Source organism: Pteropus alecto, unplaced genomic scaffold (assembly GCF_000325575.1).
Source record: "Pteropus alecto unplaced genomic scaffold, ASM32557v1 scaffold88, whole genome shotgun sequence".
Taxonomy (NCBI): domain Eukaryota; kingdom Metazoa; phylum Chordata; class Mammalia; order Chiroptera; family Pteropodidae; genus Pteropus; species Pteropus alecto.
The window spans coordinates 13170493-13198227 of record NW_006494611.1 but is presented as its reverse complement, the minus strand read 5'-3'; the positions used below and the strand labels follow the sequence as shown (position 1 = coordinate 13198227).

The 27735-nt window shown below is 33.7% G+C and overlaps 2 protein-coding genes across 4 annotated transcripts in view; both read left to right on the top strand.

The window, feature by feature from the left end:
• TBC1D12 (TBC1 domain family member 12) overlaps positions 1 to 10359 on the top strand; it is a 71254-nt gene extending 60895 nt beyond the window's left edge. For all 3 annotated transcript variants that reach the window (XM_015600023.2, XM_025042337.1, XM_015600025.2), the window contains 5 exons: positions 133 to 204; positions 4694 to 4822; positions 5068 to 5177; positions 7297 to 7555; positions 8510 to 10359. In XM_015600023.2, coding sequence (XP_015455509.1) covers positions 133 to 204; positions 4694 to 4822; positions 5068 to 5177; positions 7297 to 7555; positions 8510 to 8578 — 639 coding nt within the window. In that variant the 3' untranslated portion in view covers positions 8579 to 10359. The remainder of the gene's footprint in view (positions 1 to 132; positions 205 to 4693; positions 4823 to 5067; positions 5178 to 7296; positions 7556 to 8509) is intronic.
• Positions 10360 to 16283: 5924 nt separating this feature from the next.
• HELLS (helicase, lymphoid specific) overlaps positions 16284 to 27735 on the top strand; it is a 33176-nt gene continuing 21724 nt past the window's right edge. The window contains exons 1-6 of the mRNA XM_006925937.3: positions 16284 to 16456; positions 16886 to 17007; positions 21552 to 21674; positions 24640 to 24696; positions 27080 to 27116; positions 27204 to 27268. Coding sequence (XP_006925999.1) covers positions 16426 to 16456; positions 16886 to 17007; positions 21552 to 21674; positions 24640 to 24696; positions 27080 to 27116; positions 27204 to 27268 — 435 coding nt within the window. The 5' untranslated portion in view covers positions 16284 to 16425. The remainder of the gene's footprint in view (positions 16457 to 16885; positions 17008 to 21551; positions 21675 to 24639; positions 24697 to 27079; positions 27117 to 27203; positions 27269 to 27735) is intronic.

The window sequence follows — 27735 nt, the reverse complement described above, 5'->3', positions numbered from 1 at the left end:
TGGTTAAATATACCAATTAAAACTAGTCATTTAGGAAATTTAAAGTTTATCAACATGTTTTTTGAGAATTAACTTAGAAACAATTAGAGACAATTATCTGTCTAGTTTGACATTTTGCTTTTCTCTCCTAAGGGTGGCCCATATCATGATGTCTTACACAGTATTTTAGGGGCATATACATGTTATAGACCTGATGTTGGTTACGTAAGTATTTATTTCAATCTGTTTTTTGAATATAAACATTTAATCTATCTTATTTAAGAATATTCTTTTGTATTAGCTCCCGAACGTGTGTATCTCTGTATCTTTTTCTTTTGGGCGTATAACTTACCTGGCTAGAGAGGAATCTTTCCATCTCCTACCAGAGGCTTATAAAACTGGCTGCCAGCTTTCTGGGAGAGCGGCTGAAGATTTGTAAACTTTTGTTGTCACTGCTGTTGGTGTGGTGCCTTTACCCATTCTCCCTAACCTTCCTTTTCCTGACTGTGCCTCCAGAGATAAACTTCTCATATTCTGCCAGGCCGAGGGAAGGATAGGCACCTATCCTTACCAGATAGGGCAGGAAATTTGCTCCTTTTCCAGATTTTCAGCCAATCCTAGTTTTAGCCCTACCCCTCAATTTCAGAGGTGCCTGATAACTTCAGTTTTAAGCCTTCCAGATTTTGTGGCTGAATTGGCTTGCTGCTTATTGGCTTTTTCCTCTGCAGATATTTATGTTTGACTTGCTCCATTTAGTTAAATTAAAAATTTTTACGTGCTATTGATGTCTATCATCTACGTTTATTTATTTTTCGTTCTCTTTGTCCTCCTAGGTTAATATTTATTTTTTTCTTTACTGTCATTTTAATTGGGATTTGGGAAGGAACAAAGAAAAATGTGAGTGTTCAGTTTGCCATTTTTTAACTGGAAGTCATAAAACCTTCATCTTCTCACCTTTGTCTTAAAAGTAAAATAATTTTGGAGACCTCACAATAGGGTGACTACCTGGTACAACTTCCTCTATTTTGTTGCATGTTTATTTGTACATTTGTTCATTCATTCACTCAGCAAATATTTATTGTGTGCATATTGCTATATGCCAGGCATTGTTCTAGGTTCTTCAGTGAATAAAAGGTGCTTATAGTTTAGGAGAAGACAGACAATAAACAATAAACAAATAAGTAAATTGTATGTTATATTAAAAGGTGATAAATGCTATGGAAAACTTATGGCATGATAAAGAGGGAAAGCGCCAGATTTGGGGATGGTACTGGTTGTAGTATTTAAGGAATATGGTCAGATAGTTGTTATGGAGAAAGTGAAATTTGAACAGAGTCTAAACTCCCTTGTTCATGTATTCTGTAATAGAATTGTAAAAACATTATGAAACTGCTTCACATTTTTAAGTTGACATTAAAATTTTTTCATTGTGAGTTTAATTTTGAAGTGTTTAATTTAATTTTGAGCATTTGTTAACTATTTTAAAATAAAATGTATCTCCTAAAAAGTGTAACCAATGGAATTTAAACACTATAGTGATTTTATATATCATTATCCATTTGAAGAAAAATATATGAAAAGCTCTTCATTAATATTTTATAGAATATACGATTATGAAATCATTGAATATATGTAAAATGAGCACGGTATAACCTAACTGGTGATGCCAAGCCTCATTGGCAAACCAGTAAGCCAAATCAGACTTATTTTATAAGATAAGAATAATATAAACTATATTGTAATACAAATTTCAAGATGTGATTAGAAAAATAGGTTTTTAACTGCATTAACTAATAACACATGCTGAATCTATAAATAAATCATGCAAAAGTTTTATATGTGGAATTTATTCAGTATATCTTGAAAAATTTTGTGATGGTTAGTATTCCAGTTATATTTAAAAGAACCAAGGTGACCAATCCATATTGTTATTTTCTTTATTTGTTTTCCTGGGACTCTCTCTCAAGGGCTCTGCAGTCTTTTTAAGTGTGGCATGGAAGGGGCATGGTCACTTAATGAAAATTGTTATTACTCATCTCTATTCTACCATATAATGGAATTCATATTTTTATTATATGTGACAGGGAAGCCCGAGACTTTCCCAAAACAGTTATTTAGAATGATCCTTTTGTTTCACATTTCATGCCTCAGAGAAATTCACTATTGTAAGTTTTGTAATGGCTGAGGACTGTGACTTTCTCTTGCTACTGAGGCAAACCATGTTTAGGAAAGAAAACATATGTAAATTGAGGATCTTTGAATAGATTCCCTTAAAATAATACATGACAGTGTACAGTGTACTCTTTGGAAAGTCTTCGTTGTATCTCCAGGGGACATTTGTCCCAGTTTAAGGCTACTGTTGTTTAGATTGTTGAATTGTATTAGTTTTTCACTTGGAGGAAATTGTTCTAGATAGGTATTTTGCCTGGATCGTATCTACTGGCACACATAATGAAGTGGGCCTGCATTATGGTAGGGCTCTAAGGTGGGCATATCATAAAAGTGGAAGCGAGAAGACAAACGGAACTTCCTAGTATCTCAGGAGGCAGAACCTGTAGACCAGGACTTAGATATTCCATAAGAAGTTTGTAAGCTTTGTAACTTTCCACTTTTATTTTTCATTATAGCTCTCTGTTTCTCTATAGTGATTATCAGTAAAACCCATAAAATAAGATCTGTGCATGTGTCTGCAAGGATAATAAAGAATGAGGAATATCAGTAGATGACCTCCTCGTATGTCCTAGCCTGTCATAGGGGAAGGTAGAAAGACTAAGTGACAGAAAGTGGGTGGGTTACAAGGGTGCTTCAACTGGATTTCTTAAGCTGGATGGTCTATATATTATTGTTTTTAAATATTGTTTGTGGTTTTTTGTTTATTTCTCAAGATTTTATTTTGAACAACTTCAAACTAACAGAAAAGTTGCAGTAGCTCTACCCCACCTACCCTTCCAGTATCTAGTCATAGTTAAGTGTGGCATTTTGTTGTAATTTTTCATTAGTCTCCTTTAATCTAGCCTTTTCTGTCATACAATAGCACTTCGAAGAGTCAAACTTGATGTTTTCACAATGACCCTTTTAAATACTTTTTATGGTATTTTTTGATCATTCTCTTATTATTAGGTTTAGGTTATACATTTTTTTGTAGAAATACTGCATAAACGATGTGCACATTTTACTGCATCGCACGAGTTGATAAATAATACAGAATATTCAGAAAAAATGGACTCAAGATATTGTAGAAATAACTTTTTCTTACTTTTCATGTATACAAAAGAGTAATATATGGTAAATCTAAATGAGCTTTAAATAGCTCCGTGAATATGCATGAAATAAAAATTCTAAGTAAGCATCATAATTGCATATTGGCAGCATTTTTTCTTTTTTAGTGATATGTAAAATAATGATGTTTCTTAATAATAAACAGCATTTTATATTTAATTAAATATACTTTTAATTCCTTCTATTTGCTCTGCTACTATTCTATTACAGTTAGTTAACTATTTGCCCCTTGTATCCATTCAGCAAATATTGTGGTATTAAGAATATAATTGTGAACAGACACAGGCTCTGTTCTCATGGAACTTATGTTCTAGAAAATCAAATAGGCAATCACTGTAGAGTCTGCTAAGAGTACTCAGAAGAAGCCAGAGAAGTAGGAGGAGAACAAAGAAATGTTGAGTCACAGAAGCTAAGGGAATTCTGCTAAGCAGGTAGGAAAGTGCTCATTGGGTTTTATGATAAATATCATTGGTCACTCTGGTAAGAGAAGTTTCAAGATAGTATATAATGGAGTGGGAATCCAGATTGAAGTGTGCTAAAGAGTTTAAAGGTTGCTGAGAAAGTAGAAAGAGACAGAGGTATCACTGCAAATATTCTTAGTGGCCTCTCTGTGGTAATTCTGTTATACAAATCTTTACCAGAAGTAAGTGCTGGATAAACTTTTTTTGGTGAAAGAATTAATAATTTTACAGTAGCTGTTCCATACCACCTAGTTGCTCAGAAATGTACAGTAGCTCCCCACAGCTCACAAGCAAACCTCTATATGTAGCTTAGCCTTTTATTCAAGATGTTTCACAATTTGTAAATATATCCTGTTTTTTTTATAATTTCTCCCATTATTCCAGTTATAAATCTTGTGCTTCAACTGGGCTGGTTCTGTGTCTTTACTCATATGTTTTCCCCATCATGGAATGATTTTTTTTCTTACTCTTCCTGCTTTTTCAGAAATCCAGCCTTACTTTCTCAACCTCCACAAACTAATTCGTCTTTCTTGGAATTTCAACAGCACTTCTCATAGATTTCTTATTCTTAGTTCATCACTTTCTACTCCAGACAGATGTGTTATAACAGTGAAGACAGTTACCTGATTTTCAGTAAACTTTGTGATTCTCTACTTTGAAAGACTTCAGACTGAGAAAAAATGAAAACTAGGTGGTACGCTGAGATAGGCTTTTGTAGCAAGTAAAAACTGATTCTCCCCGCCTCCCCCCCAAATTTTCCCTAATACTTTTTAACCCATACCACATCATCAAGATTTAAAATTAAGGAGATTTCATAATTTTTAATGAGTTCTCAGTATTTACCTTTGTTGGGAAAAAAAATCTTTTTTTAAAAATTTTACCTTGTACTATCACCTTATAATTTTTCAGGAATATAATAAAATAAACTACAGAATTATTATAAGCACATTTTGATTAATTTCTTCCCTTTGAAGGTCCAAGGGATGTCCTTCATAGCAGCGGTTCTCATTCTCAATTTGGAAGAGGCAGATGCCTTCATTGCCTTTGCAAATCTCTTGAATAAGCCATGCCAGTTGGCCTTCTTCCGTGTGGACCACAGTATGGTATGGACATTTGGAATGAATTATGTTTTCCTTTGACTGTCAGTTTCAGTAGTCTGAATGCCCTTTTAGAGTAAAAATAATAGAAGACTAAAATGATCTAAAATAAACTTTTCATTGAATTATAGTTTTATAAATTCTTAATGAAAAGACTCAGAAAGAGGTGCTAAGCAAGATTTTGTTAATTTATGATTAATTTATTTTTGGAATATACTCTTTAATAATTTTATTGATATTTCTATCTTTAGATGTTGAAATATTTTGCAACATTTGAAGTATTTTTTGAAGAAAATCTCTCCAAACTATTTCTTCATTTCAAATCTTATAGTCTTACACCAGACATATACTTGATAGACTGGTAAGTCATAAGATACATAAACTATAATAATTAAAAGGAAACAAAGTATAACTTTTTGTGTGTTTTATCAGCTAGAGTAAATTTTATGTACATATCCAAAGTCCTTCTCTTGCAAATAGAGAAACTCACATTTTTGTGGGGAGGCATTAGATTAAGAGCATGGACTCTGGGGTTGAAATCATAATCTCTCAGTTTGTGTTTTACTTTATAAAAGGGGAATGATAGTATCTGCATTTTGAGTTGTAGTGAGGGTATTTTACATGGATTAGCTCATTCAGTGCCTAGTACATACAAAGCTTTCAAAAAGAGTTAGTTGCTATCCCTTTATTTTACTTAACACACAAGGACTTGTGATAGTTATGAATGTTTTGTTTTGTATTTTTTTTTACTCAGGGCTTTGTTTTTTCAAGGTTTATCCAGCTTTCTGACAGAGGAATGATACCTTATATAGGTGCTGATATCTTTTTTCAACTTTATAATTCCGGCTCTTCTGTTTTAACTTGAAGGGTTTGCCTAAGACTCTAATGAGCAGTAGCCAGTTGATCGTAGAATGGGTGGTGGGGTGGTGGTGGTGGTGAATTTTGCCAGAGATGGACCAGTGATGTTAAGATAGATTAAGAGTACATTTGAAATATTTAAATCTTAAGTTCTAATCATTTAAAATCATTTGATTTTATGTAAATGATACTGTGTTTTAATATAGAAAAATAAATAACGGCATTGGTCAAATATAATATCTTCCCAGTTGGGGGCTTCTTTTATTTAGTTTTTTTTTTTTAAAGCTATGTTATTTTTCAATATATTCTCTTCCATTCCCACTAGGAACATTGGAGTTCCTCTGGGAAAGGCCCAAGGTAATGGGGGAGAAAAAGGGTTTTATATCAGGGGACCCAGAGGATCAAGACCAAACACTAAATGTATAAAGAAAGGGGAAAAAAAATAACCCAGTTGTCAGTGTTGAGGAATGTGAACATAAAGCAAATCATGACCACAATTACTATAGGGAACAGGGTGGAGTTAATAATGAGGGAGCACTGTGTACTAGGAAGTGCCTAGGCACTGCAGGTACCCTTTCTGGTTTTGAATACTGTTAGTATTCTCTGTGCCACGAAGAGTATTAGTTTTGTTATGCAATTAAATGTGTGTTTATAAAGAAGTAGATGTGGATATTTGTTTCACTGCCTCTGTTGAACTTACTACATACAAATCCCAAAATCACTTGTGTAAGAAAACAAATAAGTGGCAGTGCTAAAGGGCTTTTTTTTTTTTTTGGTAGGCAAGCTTCTAGTTCCCTTTCTCAAGTTTCATCAGCCCTAACCTCAGATAAATGCAGTCTGTAAAAAATGTGCCCTTTTTTGGCCAATGCAACTTTAAGAGAAGTTCTCTGGCACCTATTCTCCCTACTTCCCCAACCAGAATGCTACCCCAAAGCACCATTGGTTACTGAATTACATGATCAGACATTGTCAGAAAGAATGAGGAAAAAAACCATTTTAGTGATTCTGTTGGAGTTATTATAAATGTTCCAAAGAAGTAGTAAATAAAGTTTGATTAAGGAGGATAAAACAGTGGATGTTAATGGAATGAGAAAAGAGAAGACTTTATAATTTTGCATTTAGGTTACAAGAAGATGATACTTGGGTTTTTTAATACAATAATAATAAGTAACTTTTTTTGAACATTTCTTGTGTGCCAGGCACTGTTCTAAACACTTTACATTTATTAACTCCTTTAATTTTCAAAACAATCCTGAGAGGTAGATAGTATTATTTTTTGTTTACTAACAAGGAAATCGAGGGACAATAGATAATTATCTTGCTCATGGTAAAACAACTAATAAGTTGCAAATCTAAGATTCAAACTCAGGCATTCTGGTTTCAGAGCCAAGCCCTTAACCATTAATTAGGCTGTTCTGCCACTCCAGTTTGTATTAGACCATATCTCTACATAAGGTTGTAAATTCACATAATTTCATTATTTATTACTTAATTTCCTACTACTCAAGCTCTCTGAGGAAAGGAGCCTTTTTATCCCTAATTAATCACTTTTTATATATTGTTGCTTAATAAGTGAATGAATAAATGAACAATTTCAATGACTCTTTTCCCCCTAATTTTAGGATCTTCACCCTATATAGCAAATCACTACCACTTGATCTGGCCTGTCGAGTCTGGGATGTATTTTGCAGAGATGGGGAGGAATTTTTATTTAGGACTGGATTAGGGATCCTCCGATTATATGAAGATATTCTCCTACAGATGGATTTTATTCATATAGCACAGTTTCTAACTAAATTGCCAGAAGACATCACATCAGAAAAGTTGTTCAGCTGTATTGCAGCCATTCAGATGCAAAATAGCACCAAAAAATGGACTCAGGTAGAGTGACATTTTCCTACTTCCAGTAAATATGTTAAAACAGTCGACTTCTTGTAAAAGAAAAAGTTATGTATTTCTGAAATGTTAGTGCTTAAATTTAAAAAAGAATCTTTTAAAAATAAATTTTTGACTTTGAAAAAGCAAGAGTTGGTAAACACACAATAGAATATACAGATGTCAAATGATAATGTACACCTGAAAATTATGTAATTGGATTAACCAATGTTAACCCAATCGACTTAATTAAAAATTAAAAAAAAAATTCAGAAAGCATAAAGAAGTACACAAGAGTGAAAGTTATCCTAAATAAATACTTGAAATAAAAAAGAAAGAAAAAAAGAAAAAGCAAGATTTTAAAGCAGATTATTCCTCTTTTACCTTTCCAAACCTTCAGAGTTATTATTAAGTTCAGTAATACTTTGAGTTTAGCGAAGTTCATCCACAATAGTCAAGTATTTGCCAGAGCAAATATGTAATTATTATGATATTTCAAATGACAACAATTATATTAAACACCTGCTCTGTACTAAGGATTTGCAATAGAAATTTAATGTGTGATCTTGGCTTTTTAGATGCTTAGTCTTAGTAGGGGAGCAAACATTGGCAATCTAAAGTTAAGTGACAAAAGCATTATCATTTGCTCCATGAATGATAGACAGTAGGTATTATAAGCTCACAGTTTTATTGCTTAGGAAAATTAAATGAAAGCATATTGGTCCAGAAAATGTTCTGTTACCAAATAGTAATTTCAGAATATTTGACAAGTGATGAAAACTGGAATCTAATATATACCATAACATTGGGTTGAAACAAAAGGATTTGAGAATGGCAGTCTTCTGGGGACAGAGTTAAGTATACTAAAGCTTTTTCATGTTAATAAACTATAGGTATTTAAATCTCTTTAATCTGCATGATAATTTTTTGAGGATTAATCTTTACCCTATATAATTCCAGGTCTTTGCATCTGTAATGAAGGATATTAAAGAAGGAGACAAGAATAATAGTCCTGCTCTGAAAAGTTGATCTTCAAAATTAACAGACTAATTGGAATATAAACATGGTTTTGGTACAAGTTTTTTGTTTCCTATGTAAAAAGTATGGAAGAAAATGTTGGAGAAATCTAAAAGAATCAAGACATGGAAAACTGCTAATTTTGAATTCCATGAATGAAGTAAATGAAATAAGTAACCTGTTGACAGTATTAGTAAGAAAGTATTTTTTAGGGAGAGCCATTTTACAAAGGAAAAAATTTAAATGGCCGGTTCATAGTTCATAATTTGGAGTGAACAGTAATGCAGTAAATTTTTTTTTAACAGTTTGGCGATACTTCAAATTTTTTACATCTTTTCTTTTTTAACAGTTACCATAAAAGCACTTTGGAGGTCAGAGCAGGACTGTTAAATACTACTTTAACTTCCAAAATACTATTTGAAATAAACACTTTACTTTCTATATTGCCCATCTCCAACTGACAAAGGTCAGTTCTGACCATTTGAAGATATTATAGACCAAGAGTAAGCAACTTTGGTTGTAAATTATTTAAGCTACTGAGTTGTTTATCTTCATACACAAGTTGGGGCAAATTTGAGTTATCTGAGAACTGGAAATATTGGTGGGAAATTGTTTCACATTTGTTTAGGTGTTTTTCCACAGTATCATGTCTATTTCTTTTTGGAGGGAAATTGTTTCTTTCCCTTACGGAATTCTTACCACTCGAAGAATTTTAGCCTGTTTCTAGTCTAAGAAATTATTCATCTAGTAATTTAAGAAAGCTAACTGGTAGAAGGAAAGTTCTTTGCACTTTAGTGGACTAAAGACTTGATTTTGGAAGTAAGTCCATAAATATAAATGAGGTTTTTCACTGGTAGGAGTAAAAACTATGAATTCTGAGAGTTCTTAAATAGCATGCTATGTGGCAAGACTTTACATTTTTAGTTAAAATTTCTTCACTGTCCTTAGAAACAATTTGTTGATTCCAGTTTGAAATTCGAAATCTTAATATGTGGTCAAGTCCATGACTTGTAAAACACTGTGCATAATTTTCTAATTAATGGCAATAAGAGTAAAAGAAAAAGATAAAATTAACTTTTTCTAATGAGTCTAACTTTGATGATATAATAGATAGAGAAATTATTAAGTTTTGGTAAATATTCATTAGGTTTATTATAATATGTTTAATTCTTAAACCTAAAGTAAATCCCTTGAGTGTTATGAGTGATATCTATATAACATGCTATTTGGTTAATAATTAGATTTATAGTGTGCTTTTGTGTTGCAGTTTGGTTTGAAACAACACTTAAGCACACTATTTCTGTTAGTGGTATATTGTCTTCAAACTAACAAGCCTGAGAACCTTGTTAGTGTACTGGCTGCCTCTTTAGAAGTATGGGAGCAGATGATGTCCATATATTTTTACCCCATGGGTCATTCTAGCCTAGGGACCACTATTGGAAACCTCAGAAGTTAACTCCTGTCATAGGAGCTTGCTTAGTGGAAACTAGTATGTAATAAAATATTGAGGGAGTGCCCAGGGTCTTAATAGGTTTTAGGATGACATTTTAACTCTGGTAACTACTTCCTTCATATTGGTGGCCCTGATAGAGGGAGTGTAAGCCCTGGCAGTAATCTCATTGAGGTTATACTACCTCCTTGAATTTAATTTTCCTTTTATGTATTTGTTTTCCTGAGTTGGACCTAAATTGCTGTATTTCTTTTTCTCATTTTATTACTGTACAGTTTCTTTACCTTTCAAGTATAAATGTGTATATAAAATGTAAATAAAAGAAATTCACTAAAACCCACTATTAACAATAACTGTGTAAATAAAAATAAGCAGAGTAATTACTTGAAATGAGTCTTCATTACTTTGCGGGGGGTGGGGGGACAGGTACCTGTTTATTTAATTTCATTTGGAGAAAAAAAGGAATGAATTTATCTTGCCAAATTTCCAAGGGATGCACTAGGCCTTCAGCCTCTTGAGACTGACAGTATCGGCAGCTAAAATATTGTACCATTTCTTTCCTGGAACCTCCCATAGAGTCAATATGGAGTTATTTACATGATCAGTGTATAACAATTTTTTTCTTTTTTTGGGGGGGGCAGTGGATTAAAGTGTATTTTCAATTCAAAAAATAACTTATTACAGTCCTCAAGATAATGTGAAACTTATCATTTGTCTACTTACTGTATATATTTCTCCCTCCCTTTTAGCTCATTTGTCTACTTACTGTATATATTTCTCCCTCCCTTTTAGCTCAGGTCTACATCATATTATTTAACTGCTACTAGAAGATTCCAGTAACTAGTATAATTTTTTAAAGTCATAGAACATAGTCATAGTTTTTGCTGATTTCTTTTGTATTGATGACCTTCATATAATGTTACGGGTTTGAGTGTATTTGACTTTATAAAAGAGAGATAGCATTTGCAAAAGGGCATTGAGATTTTCAAAGCCTCTGACTTCAAGATAACAGCTTTTATTGTAGCTTGGGAACTAATGCTATTTTTATCTCGAAAAGTCAACTTTTTAGAGTCTACACTGTTGGAGAGTATAATTCTAAAGCATATAATCATGGAATAATTTGTCTTCATAATGCTGTATGGTTTATTTTGATTTTTCATATCCTATTTTTGTTTGGATAAGGTAATTTTGTATTCCATGAGTGTATTCAAACAACAGAGATTGATTGGTATAAAAGAGGCAAAAAACATGTGAGATAACATTGGAGAAATCAGATTTTAATTTGCCATGACTAGTTGACATAGTATTAGAGAACAAAGTCTTACTCTAGGGAAAAAGTGGATTTTTATATTGAATTCATATTATTTTGATGTCAAAACAATGCCCCAAATAATTCTCAAATGTAATAAAACTTCATTAATTAGAACTACACTGTTTCACAACATGTAAAAACAAAATTTAATAGAAGTTTTAAAAAAGATTTCAGGGAAACCAGCCACTTCAGAGAGAGAAGAAAGCCTTGCCTTTAAAAATGGTTTACTAACTAACAGTGTAATTGCAATAGAAATTAACTACTAATGACTTTGAATGCAGGAATATTTTAAGCTCGGATTATGTGCCAAGCATTGCCTCTTAATATTTTGATAGGCTAAAGTTACAAGGCTTGGAAAAGTTAGCAAAATTGCATTTCTTTCTAAATATTCTACCATTCATATTGATTTTCCTTCCCTTGGTTCCAATTACTGAGGTTTTACTATATGCATTTCATTTCGTGGGTTAGGTTTTCTAATAAACACCAAGAAGGAAATTAGACTTTTTTAAAAATTGTATTTCAAACGTGTGTCATTTGTCGAACATTAAAGTGAATAATATTTTCATGATTTTATTTATGGTAAAATGACTTGTATAATCATAATGTATTTGGAAAATCATTTTTGTAATAAAAATGTAAATGATAAATTTAGAGTAGGAGTATATAAAACTGACAGCAATAATATATATGTTTGTTCTCATTTTTCATCTTTAGGCATAATACTATACACAATAATATTATAAAAGCAGAAAGTAAAACTTAAAATTTTCCTGGTCTAGGCAGTATTGATAATCAGTATTGTAAGTGGATGATGTATTTTGATTAGCACGTAAATCCCAAGGCTTTTAGTTTTAGCATCTATACATTCATAAGAAACTTCGAAAGGGAAGTATTTATTTGATTAAAACCCTTGTAGATTATAAAAGGCTTTGAATGCCTGTGTTTAGACTTTAACTTGTGAAGATAAATTGGAATATGTTTGAATGATAGTGTTTTATTCTTAATACTAAGTGATTTTTAAATAAATTGTGCTGCAGTAAGGTAATTTCTTTGTCGTAATATATTTCATTTGCTTTGATTTTTAAAGCCACTTATGGGAGCCCTTAAAAAGTAAGTAATTCTCATCAAAATTTTAATTGGACAACATGTATTATGATCTTATAAAAGTATATATCAAATATGATAATTTACTTGCTCAAAACCTTCTAGTGGCATTCGTCATAATAAAAATCCAAACTTTTACCCTGCTCTACAAGGTCCTGTCTGTTTTGGTCTCTGCCTCCTTACAATTTCAACTACTGCTCAACCTCATTAACTCCACTGTAGACCTAATTTCTTGCCGTTTCTCAATCTGCCAACCTCCTGTCTACCTAAGGGCTTTTACTCTTGCTGTTTCCTCTGAAATGTTCTTTGCCTTGGTCTTTGTATGGCTTTATTCTCTTTTATTCAGGTCCCTGCTTAATGTTACTTCCAGAGTCGGGTTTTCTCTAGCCATTTATCATTCTCATGACCTTACTCTGCTTCATATTTCTTTATAGTATCTATTACTTATCACTAGCTGACATTGTTATCTATAGTTGTTTGTCTGTTGTTTCCAGTACAGTGTAAACTCTGTGAAACAGTCTCTTTTTTTTTTTTTTTTTTTTTTTTTTTTTTACTACCACTGAATTGCTAGTGCTGGAAATAGTGCTTGGCACTACCCGTGATAGATACGGATGAATAGATTGTTTTTATTTTGGGCTACTCCTCGGTGAACTTGCCTTTTATTTAGAAAATTTCTATTAGATTACGAATTTCTCTGGAAACTCAAATCATTTACTTAGCTAGAAACTTGACTTAAACATTTAAAGGTTGGGTAGAAGAGAATGAACTAGTAGAGGTCAAAAGTAGGAATATCAGGAGAGCATGGGGGTCAGAAAAAAGAAGCGACAAAAGTATTTCCTCAAAGGAGTAATTGATAGTATTATGTGGCAATGAGGTTGAGATGAGGACTAAGGAATTTCCATTAAATTTAGCAACATGTAGGTCATTGATTTCCTTAGTTATGTTGGTGTGCCTTGAGTGTGGCAGACAAAAGGTTTGAAGAATCAGTAGGAGGCATGGAAATTAAAGATTGGTTGTGTAGATAATTCTAAAGTTAGCTATAAAAGGGAAGAGAGCAGATAATAAAACAGCTGGTGGGAGAAAAGGAGGTTGCTTTCCCCTTAACTTTTTTTTAAGATGGGAGCAGTTCAAATATTTAAATAATAATAGAAAGTATTCAGTAAAGATTTAAGAAATAAAGAATGGATAATGAGTAATCTGAGATCCCGGAATAGGCTGCAGGGAGATGGATCCGGAGGATAAAGTGAGGAAAAGTGGGAAAAGTGTTCAGATGCAAGTAGGTTTGTAAATTTGGTGTTGGGAATCTGAAAGAGTTCTGTCCTGTCCTGTAGCTATTGTTTACTTTTGTGTGGTAGTCAGGAAATGGGGGCCATCTAGTGTAAGCAAGAGGGAGCATTGGTTTTGTTTTTCGGATTTCTTTTTTCTGTGATTGGATGGTGAAGCCGTAAATATGAAAAGGAGGCTAGAAGAGGAAGACATTTTGTATGTGGAGGGAAAAATAATGACTTGTAACATCTTACTTAGAAGAAAATATCAGTGCCTCATCTGGATGGTCTATATCTGGCTTTTTGTGCCATTTCCCCTTGCCAACTCTGCTTCATTCGCACTGGCCTTCTGAAACTCAAACATGCCCAAGCTTATTCCTGCCTTAATCTTTTGCACTAGCTATAGATTCTGCTTGGACTACTCCACTCTTCTGGGCTAGCTGGCTGCTTGACATTTGGTTCTCAGCATCCTCATTTAACGTGATTACCCAGTCTCAAGTAACTATTCAGTTACTCTCACGGCACTCTAATATTTTGCAGAGTATGTCTCACACGCCCCCTCCTACACACACATTTATAACATCTGGAATATAAGTTCTGTATCAACAGGAATCTTGTCTGTCTTGTTCATGGCTGTACAACTAGAAAAGTTCCTAGTACCCAGGAGACATTTAAACGTAGGCCCTTAAATAAAAGTGAATGAACAAAACTTTTCACAGCTACTCCTTTTTTAAAAGTAATTTATTTTTAATTTTCAGTTGGCATTTATTAGTTTCAGGTGTACAACGTGGTGATTAGACGTTTATATAACTTATGAAGTGATCACCCTGATAAATCAGTACCCATCTGACACATACAGTTACTACAATATTATTGACTATGCTGTGCTTTACATCCCCATGATTATTTTGTAACTACCAATTTGTATTTATTAATCCTTTCCCCTTTTTCACCAACCCCCACCCCCCTCCCATCTAGCAACCATCAAAAAATTCTCTGTGAGTCTGTTTCTGTTTTATTTTGTTCTTTAGACTCCACATGTAAGTGAAATATGGCATTTGTCTTTTTCTGTCTGAATTCACTCAGCTTAGTACCCTCTAGGTCCATGTCTCCACAGCCACTGTTAGGGGAGGTTTGCACAATGCATACGTGTCAGGAAGTGCACCAGTGCAAGTGTATTAAGTGTGGAGCCAGATATTATATGAGATGTCTGTTCTTTGAGAATCAGATGAAATTGCCTTGAACTCTTTCTCATGGGTGTTTGGACAAATCTTTCCCACTCTCTATCTAAGGAATTAGAAGTGAACTGGCCTTGAACTGATTAAGGCCTGTAAAGCAGTTGCTATAAGGAACAAAGTATATAGAGAAAAACAATAAACAGCTGGAGGAAAGATTTTGGAAGGTGGGCCATATTTGAGTTTAAAAGAAGGAACAAGGAAATACTTTCAATGCATTTGGGGAAAACTCCCTAAAAAGCAATGTTCAAAAGTCAGGGGGGAAGAAATTTTGGAGGATAGTTTGGTGAAGGTCAAAATTCTTATGTAGAGAGACTGATAGCTATTGTCTTTGATTAGAAGGAGGTGGATTTAAGAATAATTATTAACTGAGGCTACATTTTATCTTAAAATAATACTGAACTAGGAGTCAAAAAGACCTGAGTTTGACTCATGTTTTATCACAGTGACTGTAGGCTTCTAAGCAAGCCAGTTTATCTTCTCTGAGCATCACGTTTTTTTCACATATAATATAGGACTAAAAATAATCCGCTCTGGTATTTCAGTGTTGTTATTAAAGTTGCTGAAGATAGTTATGATAGATGTAGACCCTTAAGTTTTGTACAAATACAATAAAAGTTGTTGGAGCCAGAAATGAAGGAAACAGGTAGATGGTAGGTATACCATGAAGGGGTGGGAGAAACAGGAACTTGTTAAAAGGGACTGTAGACAAAAAAATGTGAGATTGAAGGCTGAAGTGAAAACCAGGGACAAGAAAAGCCCTGTTCTTTCCTTCAGGCGCCCACTCTAGTTATTGATCTATTGAATTCCTGAATTTTACTTTTCTACTGGGCGATCTGCTTGGTTTATCAGTGCATTTAGTTCTCCCTTATCCTGAAACAACTCTTGAACTCTACCATAATCCTAATTTACTATTTCTCTCCCCTTTAACCCACGAAAGAGCCCCTTTTTAGATCATTTCGGGGAATTTTCACTAAAAAAAAAAAAAAAAAATTAACTCCGCACTGCGGATGGCAGGCGAGGTTGGCAATATTTGTTTCTGACATGCTCATCTGATACTCATCTATTTTACCTAAAGTATCATTGGTTGGCAGGATTTAATCAGCGTTTGTGAAGGTGCCTTGCAAACTGTTAAGAGCGCCAATATAAGAGGAAACTGGGCTCTCCAAGGTAGGCCAGACTCATCAGGTATCAGAGCTAGTTAAACGCTGACTTTTGCAGCAAAACCCAGTTTCGCCAAGACAGAGGTCCAGGTAAACGCTCACCTTCGCTCAGGTGGGTTTTCTGAGCCAAATCTCGCGCCGCCGAGGTCGGAGGCGGGGAGCACGAAGTATCGCGAGATGATGGCGTTTTCCCGCGAAGGAGAAGCGCGCGTTTTCCTTTGGCCCGGGAGTTGTCGAGAAGACTGGGGTCGGCAGTGGCTCTGAAGATAGAGCGCGCGGCGTTGTAGGCTCTGAGACGAGGGGACCTTGTTCCGGAGTGTGTGTCCAGCCATGCCAACGCAGGAGCCCGCGAGCAGCGGCGGTGAGTGAGGAGAACCTTCCTCTGGGCACGGGCGGCGGCGTCCCGGGCATAGGGGGGCGCAGCATGGAAGCTGCAGCCGAGCTTTGAGCGAGGAGAGCAGACCCTGGTCTGAGACTGAGGAGGAAAAAAGAGGTAAGAAGCTGTGAAGAGAGAGTGGAAGGTACCCGGAATTGCACATATTTGCACAATATAGATTTTACACGGGAAACGTGCATTTTCCCGAGCGTCCTGATTTGTAAACTCAGGTCCAGGCGCCTTGTTGACATCGCGAAAGACCTAGGATATCGTCTGAGGTGATACTGGCGTCCCCGTGGGTCTTAAGCTTTTGCTTCGAAAGCATCTGGGAAGAGGCGAAAGGCTGTTTTCAGTGGGAGTTGAGTAATTGGTAATTTTTTTTAAACTGCAATTTGGAAGACTTTTTCCTCTTAGGGACCCTAGCTCCAGATAGAGTTGAACAACCGGAGGCTGCCGTGATTACCCCAGCCATGCTAGAAGAGGAAGAACAGCTCGAAGCTGCTGGACTTGAGAGAGAGCGGAAGATGCTAGAAAAGGTAATTTAGGAATCAAGTTCATCGTCGTTAAAGCCGGTAGTTAACAGTAACCTGATGCTAACTCAGAGGTATAGTTTGTGTTCTTCGGTTTACTAGTCCGGTTTTTTTCATAAACTTTAGAACAGACTTTGGTCTTTATCTATTTGTAAATTTATAGATGCTATCTTTGAGAAACCTTTGCACGTGCTTTGAATGATTCTTCTATGAGAGATAGTAAAGTGGCCTCATCTCTCTTTTAAGTGAGCATTTTAAATTGCTTGTTTAGCCAATATAATTCTTTCAAAGTTGATAGTGAATTTTTTAAGCGCTGTTTTCCATCTAAGTGATCGACTTGCTTTATATTTTCTTGGGCTGTTGTTAAGTAAGATTCTTTAGGTACAAATAATTTATACTTGTGGTTCTCTTGTACAGAGTATCAGTTTTGTAGATTACTAAAAGCAGTTTTTAACCCGTTAAATTCTTAAAGTACATTTTGCTCCAATAATCAAGTCCCCACCCTGCTATTTAATTATTGCATGTGCAAGAAAAAGAATGATAGCTAGCCAACAGCTCTTACCTACTGTGATTATTACAAGCGATTTTCTTGTAATAATTCATTTAGTTCTCCCAATATTACAATGATTTATAGGTACTTCTGATATCTATTTTCAAAGAGAGGAAACAGGTAGTTGAGGGTCAAACTAATGAACTCAAATTTGAACTCTGCATGTCTTTAGAGTGTCTTGTCCTTGACTCTATACCCTTCTAAGGAAATATACATTAGTATTGAATTTACTCCATGTAATTACAAAACTACTTAAATTGGGAAATAATGTACTCCAAAGAAAAATTGGCTCCTTGCTATTTTATATGAGCAATAATGATTTTTTTTTATATTAACACCTCATTGTATTTGTTGTGAGGCACTGTTCTGAATGCTGTACATATATTTCATTGAATCCTCAGCTATTCTACAAAGTAGCTACTGTTATTAAACTCATTATTACTATTATTAACCTTACTAGTTTAATTATTAGTATAAACTATTCTATTAAAGTATTGTATGAAGTAAGTTCTGTTTTCACCTCATGTAGGTGAGGAAACTGAGACACCTAGTAAATGTCAGAGCCAAGATTGCACTGTAGACCATGTGGTTCCAGAATTCACTCTTTATAACCACCATGCCTATACTTTTACTCCAGTGATACAGGTTGTTATTACTAATTATCCACAGGTTCTGTTTTTACTAGTTATCCATAGCTGACCATAATCAGTAAAGGTAATATGTTAACAGATTTTAATAGAATTAGGAGGTGGACCTTGAACCACTTTTCCTCATTCTCTGAATTCCCATAGTATTTTGTTTATTACAGGATGTTAGCATAACTTATTTGACTTTTTCTCGCTGTGTTTCTTGAGGGCACATCACTTACTGTTTGTTTTTGTAGGTGGTGCACCAAGCAATCAATAAATGTTTACTGAATTTCAAAGTATGGTAAAAGAATATGTTGTAATATATTTCATAATGTGTATAAAATTACATAAATAAAATAAGTATACTTACCAGACTTGTAGCAAGGTGAATTATAAAGGGAAGAATGAATCCTGGGGCAAGTGTCCAGAATAGTATTGACTTTTGAGGTGGTAAGAAGATAAAGCCTTTATTTTGGGTAGTGTATCTTGTTTTATAACCAGTGAAGGTTGTTGGGTAAGGAAATAACACTTGAAGAAAGATAGGAGGTACAACAAGAAGGGAAAAACATTGTCGCATTGGAAGATCTATCAAAATTTATGGTATCATAAGTATAGCTGATGAAACTAGGAGTCAAAATGACTTCTTTCAGTGAAATTTTAAGCTTTTGAACATTTTCCAATTAGTCCTGAAAGTTTTTTTAGAATTATTGTTGAGGGATAAGTATGGTACAGCTAGCTTTTCTTTAGCATTTATGCAATTAAAATAGCAATTTTTAATCCACTTTTAGTCCTTCCATGAGTAAAGCATACAGCTCTTTTTAATCCTTCTACTAATGCAAGGGTATAATTTGCTAAAAACTTCGAATTGTGGTCTGTTGGTATTACATTGTCTTTTTATGTACAGTATTGAAAGAATTCGATTCAGTTTTTTACTTGACATTCATAAATTATACCCTACGTGATTATGGAGAGAATTTTAAGAATGAGTCTCTCCCTACACATCTCTGGGGGCCAAAAACTCACTATACAACGTAAAAATTCCTTTCCTTTTAGGAGAATATAATATTTATGAGCATGTATTTAGAAGTACTTCAGAGAGGAAGAGCCAGCTTAAGTCGTAATGAGAACATTTACTAGGCTTTAGGAGATCTTAAAATTTGTAAAGAGCCTGGACAATGACTTTAACATTTTTGTGCTACAGTTATATTATTTGGCTTTTCACCTTCATTTCCTTTAGAAAGAAGTCATTGTTAGTCTAGAATATTTAAAAGTAGCATTAATGTGTGTCTGTGGTGGGGGAGGGGAAAGGTAAGAGTTGGTAGATTTTTTTGGAGCAGTAAAGGAAAATAGTTCCTATTTTGTAGACCAAAATATAACTCCCCTTCCATCCCCCAAGATCTAGGATTGGTGTTGGGAGAGATAATGGGGTAGACAGTGGAGAATTTCTGCTGTTGGTCTCCATTGGCATACACTTTCATGCTGGTCATCAAGATACACTTTCTGTCAGACACTCAGTTCTTTCCACAATGGAGCTACAGTTTACCTTAATATAACATAATGAAATTGTTAAGTCCAAGAGTAATTAATGATAGATAAGATTTACTCCAAAATTGTTTTTGAAATGCGGAAGACTGGGTTTAAAGCTTAACCATTGACATGGTATTCTAATTATATTAATTACAAATTATTCATGATGGTATCTTAAAGCTTTAATAAAAAAAAATACTAATTTATTTTGAACAGGATTTAAGGTAGCAGTTATATGTAAATTAAGTCCAGTAGATTTTAACTAAAATTTTAAGCAAATTTAAAAAGTTAAAAAATTTAGGAATTCATTTTTATAAGGTCAAATAATTTCATCTTCCCATTTATATCTTCCTCATTCGTTGACTGCCTATGGTAATCACAGTAGTATTTTGGTAATAGTAAAAGAAAGGCTATTCAAAAATAACTGGAAATAGAATTTGATAAGATGTTGAGAGATTAACTGCATGGATAAGATTATGGGTGGTTTTAAAATATTTTTCTGCAATGCGCATGTACTACTTTCATGTGATTTATTCTTAGGTATCTGTCATTGCTTTTGTAATAGAAAATAAATGTATTTTGGAAGAAAAGCTAGAGGGATGACATAACATTTAGGAAATACAAGCCAATATACAGTGGTGCCTGATTTACAAGTTCAAGCCTTAACCACTAAATTAAAGTTAATTAGATTATGCTAACTGGTCTAATACATTCTTTGTCTCACCAGTGGAATTAATGGTTGGTAAGGTTTGCATATATTTGGCCTCAGTAGATAATTAAACTCACTTGACTCACTTCAGCAGTCCATTTAATGCTTTTCTTTGAATTCAGATTATACTGGGTTGGCAAATTATGAACTAGATTTAGCCTCTTGATTAGTTTTATTGGAACACAGTTATGCTCATTTGTTTACGTATGACTGCTCTTATGCAAAAAGGCAGAACTGAGTATTTGCAATACAAACCATATGATGCTTACATATTTAAATATTTACTCTTTGGGCTTTTACATAAAAAGTTTCTGGGCCACTGAACTATAGTATTTATAGCTTTTATGTTTTCTATCGTGTGCCTTCTGGTGTTCTTTTAAAATTAACTTTTATCACTGTGAACTTGCTAGACTATTGTAGGCTTTTAGAAAACAATGAATAAATGGTGTGTAAAAGTAATGTGCAGTAATTTTAAAAGTAATAAAGCAGAGGTTTGTAATTGGAAGTTGTGCATAGGTGAAGGAGAAAGTAAAAGAAAGATAAACGTTGAGAGTAGGCCTCTAGGGAACACGGTACTGCAGGAGAAAAGAAAAGGCTTGTAAGAAATCATCTGATTTAGCATGTTAAAATATTTTGACAATACAGTTTTAAAATTCTGAAATTAGATATTCTAGTTGCTCACCAATGACGTTATATTTTAATTCCAGTGCTCTTGCAAATAAAAGTGGTCTATAAAATTTTTCTCATCATTTGGTTGTTTAAAACCTTAACTCCAACTTGAATTAAATATTTACTTTCTAAATTTAATTTCAAATATTTTCAACAGGGGTCCTCAGTAGATGGCCAGTAACCATATGTCCAGTATCTGAAATTTTGATATTTTGGTATACAAGCTACATTGTACCAGATTGCCTGTTGAATTCAAGAATCATCTTTTCATCTATTTGCTAGTTTTTGGTTTGGAAAATAAAATACTTTTAGTAAATGAATTCAATATTATAAAAATTCCTTTTCATTAATTACATGAAATATATTAAACCCGAAGAGCATTCATTTTGTCAATTTTGTTACACCTTATGCAGTAGGTCAGTGTATGTCAGAAAACTTTAATAGTCGAAATTTTCTCTTTGGATAGGCTCGCATGTCTTGGGATAGAGAGTCCATGGACATTCGGTACCGTAGACTTCAACATTTGCTTGAAAAAAGTAATATCTACTCCAAATTTTTATTGACTAAAATGGAACAGCAACAATTAGAGGTATGTATATGTGCTTGATTACAGCTGATAGCTTAAATTTTTAAAAAACAGCTTTATTGAGGTAGAAATTACATACAATAAAATGCACACATTTTAAGTTTATAGTTTACTGACTTTTGATTAATGTGTAGACTGGAGTAACCATCAGCACAGTTGTGATAAAGAACATTTTCATCATCCCCCAGAATTCTCTCGTTTAGTGATCCCCATGCCTGGCTGCAGGCAACCACTGATTATTTTCTATCTCTATAGATTAATATTCCTTTTTCTAGAATATTGTAAATGGAGTTAAAGTAAGTACTCTTGTGTCTTGCTGCTTTAGCTCAGCGTATTTGTGAGATTCACTTATGTTGTGTTTACTCAGTAGGTCACTCTTTTTTATTCCTGAGAAGCATTCCGTTGTATGAATATACCACCATTTATTTTCTGTTCACCTGTTGACTTTTATCCTGTCAGTAATATTTTTTGGATACTGGAAATTGTGAATTTTATGCTGCTCAGTCTTTTTTTAAATTGCTTTATTGAGATATAATTGACATACACAAAACTGCGCATATTTAAAATGTCATTTTCTAAGTTTTGACGTGTATACCTACGAAGCCACCACAATCAAGATAATGAACATAATTATCAACTCCAAAAAATTCTTCCTGTTTCTCCCTTTTAATTGAGGTATAATTGACACATATTTGTTTCAGGTGTACAGCATTACTAATTCAATATTTTATTTATTGCAAAAATGATCACAATACGTTTAGTTAACATCCATCACCATACATAGTTAACAAAAATATTTTTATGAGAACTTTTGAGTTTTACTATCAGCAACTTTCAAAGATGCAGTACAGTATTATTAACTATAGTCGTTATGCTATACAGTACATCTCCATGACTTATTTTATAACTGGAAACTAGTAACTTTTGACCTTCAACCATTCCGCTTTCCCCAACCATGGGTCTGTCTGTTCTTTGTATATGTAAGCTCCTGTTTGTTTGTTTTTTAAGATTCTACCCATAAATGAGATCATAATGGTATTTGTCTTTCTCTATTTGACTTATTTCATTTAGCATAATATCCTCTAGGTCCATCTATGTTGTTAGGGCAAGATTTCACTCTTTATGGCTGAATTCCTGCCCCCTTTTAATTCTTTCCCATCACTTCCTGTGTTCATCACCAGATAGCCGCTGATCTGCTTTCTGTTATTGTAGATCAGTTTATATTTTCTGTTGGTGATATGTTCTTTCAGCTCTAATATGTCTGAAAAAGTCTTCATTTGATTTCATTTTTGGAAGATATTTTTACTGAGTAAAGAATTTATTTTTATTCAGGACTTCCTTCCCCTCCTGGCCCCCACATAGTAATTTAATGAGATATTACTGCTTTCTAGCTTACATTGCTTCTGACAATGATGTCCTACAAAACTGTAAGCAATCTGGCTGCCTCCCTCAACCCCATTACCTTTCAGACCTTATTCCAGGTGTGTTTCCTGCTTTTGGGCCTTTGCATGGTCTGTTTTCTGCTTGGAACCCTCTTCTAGATATCTGCATGGCTTACTTTATCATCATCTTCAGGTCTTGGCTTGAATGTTTTCTCAATGAGGCCTGCCCTGACAACCTTAAATAAAGTTGCTACCTGGCACGTCTTCTACCCTCACGCTCCTGATCCCCTCTTTACCGTGTTCTGTTCTTATTTTACTTATATATATAATTTATTGTCCACTAAAATGTATGAGGATTTTAAATTTTGTGCAAATTTTGAGACTATAATAAATTTCTCTATCCCTATTATTTAAAATGACTAATTATCAATCAATACTTTACTATATTTGCTAAATTCTTTTTCCTTGGCTGACGCCCTTTTTAATATGGTAAAATGAAACCGGAAATCTAAACAAATATCAAGCTTAATAAGTTATTATTAGGCAAATACCCTTTTTAACCACCTTTTGGGAATGGTTTGAAACCTTTTGTGTCTTGCTTTTAAAGCTTTGGTAGGGTGCATATGGAACCCCTTTTAGTATAGAATAACTTGTCCCCTCCCCCACTCTTCTGATAACTTTTTTAAAAGATTTTTATTAGAATACAGCTAACATACAATATTTTATTAGTTTCGAGTGTACACCATAGTTATTTAACATTTATATATCTAAAGAAGTCACCATGACAAATCCAGCACCCATCTGACACCATACAATGCCGTCACAATATTACTGACTATATTCCCTATGCTGTACACCATAGCCCCATGACTTGTTTGTTTCATACCTGGAAATTTGAACCTCTTACTCTCTATCACCTTTGTCTGCGAACTCTTGATGCCTGTATGTCAGGAGGCCTTTCCACTTTGGTTGATAGGAATGTGAACTATTTCTGATCCCTGTGTGAACAGGGATTGTTCCACCTTGCTTCTTTCTAGTGTCTTTTTCTGGCCTTGGTTTTTTTTTGCACTCATGTACTGATCAACACTTAGTGAAGATTTGACTGCTGATCTTCAGAGCTTTTTTTATGTGCAGCCCTCTCCTCTCTGGTACTTGACCCTGGGTATGCCAGCTGCTCTAAGTTTTGCACTCTGTTTCAACTCAGGTAGACTGTTAAACTGGGTTCTCACTATTATTTGCCTAGGAACTTGCCTCCAGACAGTAAGCTAAGCAGTCAAAATTCAGCTCATTTGTTTACCTTCTGTCAGTGTTCACTGTCCTTTGCTGAATGCTGTCTGAAAACCATTGTTTAATATATTTTATCTGGATTTTAGTTGCTTAAGGCAGGAGGGTAAATCTGTTCCTTATTGTTCCGTAAAGTCTTGAAGTGCAAGTTCTCCCTTGTTTTTTAATTTATATCTATAAGTGTGTGTGTGTGTGTGTGTGTGTGTGTGTGTGTGTATGTTCTTCATTATGAACATAGTCATTTGAGATTTGTGTTTTATACTTTGTATTTCCACTTGTGACACTAAGAACATATCTTACAGGAACAGAAGAAGAAAGAAAAATTAGAGAGAAAAAAGGAATCTTCAAAAGCTGCTAAGGTAATATATAGTAAACTAGACTATATTGTATGTTTTACTCTAAATATTGAAGAAATTCTTTTGTATGCTTTTGATTTTATTGATCATATATTTATTTTAACCTTTATCTGATAACTGATCTTTGTTATAAGCTACATGGGAACATGTAAAATTGTTTCTTAGTATTTTAGATATGGAAGGAGAGCTCAAGTATGACCCCTTCAGTTTCTTATTCTGTGGACTATTTTTCATAAAAGCAAAATTTTACTTAATTGGTAAAAATCTGCACATGTTTTATAACTCAAGGCATTTTATGAGTAGCCAGACCTGTTGGTACATGTAATGATAACGCTTTCTCTTTCATGCCTTCAACCTCATCTTGTCAACCTGGAGCTATAAACAGTGATCTACATTTGTGTCTCGTGCATAGCTGCAACAGTGGAACCAAAAGTGGAGCAGATAATCATCTCTTAAAAACATTTTAGATAATAGAGCATTTGTTTAGGGATAGCCTGAATTTGAGATGTGATCTTTGTAAAGAATATATTTTAACACGAGGCTGTTTCATGTATTGATGGGAATTATATAAATAACTGCTAGTGAAAAGAGAAATGATAAAGATAACATTGAATACTTAACGTGTAAGGTCTTGTTCTAAGCTTCACATGTTTTTTCCTAATTCTCAAAACAGCTCTGTTAGGTAGAAATACTGTTATTATCCCCATTTAACATATAAAGAAGCTAATGCAAGGAAATAAAGTACAGTCCGTCCTCATTCGCAGATTCCCTATTTGCAAATTAGCCTGCGGCTAAAACTTATTTGTAACTCCCAAATCCGTGCTCACGTTTTTATCGTTATTCACAGACATGTGCATGTGCACAATGGCCAAAAATTTAAGTTTCCCAACATGCACATTCCTGGCTGAGGTCAAAGTGATGATCTGCCTTGTTTAAGCCGTCACGCTGTAAACAAATGTCCTTTTTGTGGTCTATGTAATGCCATGATTTTTGCATTTCTGTCATTTTTGTTGGTTTTGCTATTTAAAATGGCCTTCAGCCACATTGTACTAAAGTGCTTTTTAGTATTTTTAATGCAAGAAGTTCTGTTGTGCCTCATGGAGAAAATATGTATGTTAGATAAGCTTCCTTCATGAGTGAATTACAGTGCTTAGTCCTCAGTTCAATGTTAATCAATATATGTATTAAAGAAGATAGCAACACACAAAAAATAGGGTTATGTATTGATTGGTATTTGAAAATGTGACCAGAGCCTTGCAGGAGACTCAACTTGTATTTCTCCTACAGGCAGTGATTCAATGTTTCACCAATTCAGTATTTGCAGCGACTTTATATAACATAACTACTGTGAATGACAATTGACTGTAACTTGCTGAAGGTCACACATCTAATAAATAGTAACGTCAGGATTTGAACCCAGGATTAGTTTCAGACCCACCACTTCTATACTAAACTGGTTTTATTAGGAAATATCAAAATGCCAAAATGCAAAATAGGTAGGATATCGTTAATTCCAGTTATTTGTTTCTTAATGTGGTTAGTGGTGATGTTAATGTACACAGTCAGTAATGTTGCAGCAAAAGCAGTTATTAAAAAACATAATTTGACTCAGTTGCTAATTCCACAGACTTATTTTGGTTTTTTAAAGAACATATACCTGCAAGATAATTTTGCTGGCTTTTTATCATTTATTCTCCACTCTTCAGCTGTTGATTTAATCTACCCTTCACCTTTGCCCAGCTAAGTTTTTGTACCAGGGTTTTGTTTTTTTCCCCACTTTGTTCTAAAGAAGCCAACCATTAAATTCTGCCTACTCCATCGCACTGGTCTCTTTTGATATTTTCATTTTTAATCCTCTCGCTTTTTTACTTCAGTTTAAAACTTACTTTATTTCTTTGTCATTTACATTTCTCATACATGTTGTCTACCTTTTCTCAATCTTTTCCAACTCTTATTTTCAAACTGTTTTTGAAAATCTCTTCTTTGCCTTCCTTCACTAATATTTTTTCTGTCAGTATTTTATTTCTACTTTCAATTGAATTTAACTTATTAATTTTCTGAAAATGAGTACTCTTTCCGTACCATGCCTATTGAATATCTTTAGCATAAACATACAGTTACAGAAGATGTACATGGTAATTTCAAAATATAAATGTCTTATATGTTTGATTTTGAAATTTCTCTTGTAAAATGAAAAAAAAAAAGGAAGAATGTAGTCTTTAAAAAGAGCGCCATGGTTACAAATAAGTAAGAAAGTATAGAAAAAGGTTATGTGTTGGTAAGTATAATGGTGATGAGTTGTGGATGTGAATCAGCTGCAGGGAACATTTAATTTGTAAAACCATAGTAATCCTTAGAAAAATAATGTTCTAAATATTGTTTTTAGGGTAAAAATTCCAATGATGCAAATGAAGAGAATCCAGGTAAATTTTTTTGTTCTAGTTTTGAAGACTATGTGCTTATATTTTTATGTTAATTACTATCAAAAATAAAATGAATTTTTTTTGTAGTTATGAGAAAGAAAAGAGGAAGAGAAGATGAATCATACAATATTTCAGAGGTCATGTCAAAAGAGGTAAAAATTAAGGGGGAAGGGCATATAAGATTCAATGTTGAATAAAAACCTATTTGAACTACATTAAAGCTCTAAAGATAACTGTTACTTGGCTTTTCAGCCTGTTAAGTGTTGGAGAGAATAAAAAGGTAGCATCTTCCTGTCTGGTAAAGGAGTATGAGCTTGGCCTAATAAGAAATTTTTATAATCTCTTGAAACTTCAAAACCTTATCTTAAGAACGTTGTTCTTATTCCTTGTTGAAGACCTTTATATATATGGGAACTAAGATCACATATTTATTTCTAAGACCAGATCCTTTTTTCACCTTACTTGTTACCACATAATAGACGTTAAAGAACATCTTCAATTATGAAAAACTTTAAATGTTCCAGCATATTTTAATGCATTACGTTCTAACTTTAAAAAAATTCTTTGTTATCTATAGCATTTTTCTTATACCTGAAATTCAAACTCTAGATCTTCATAA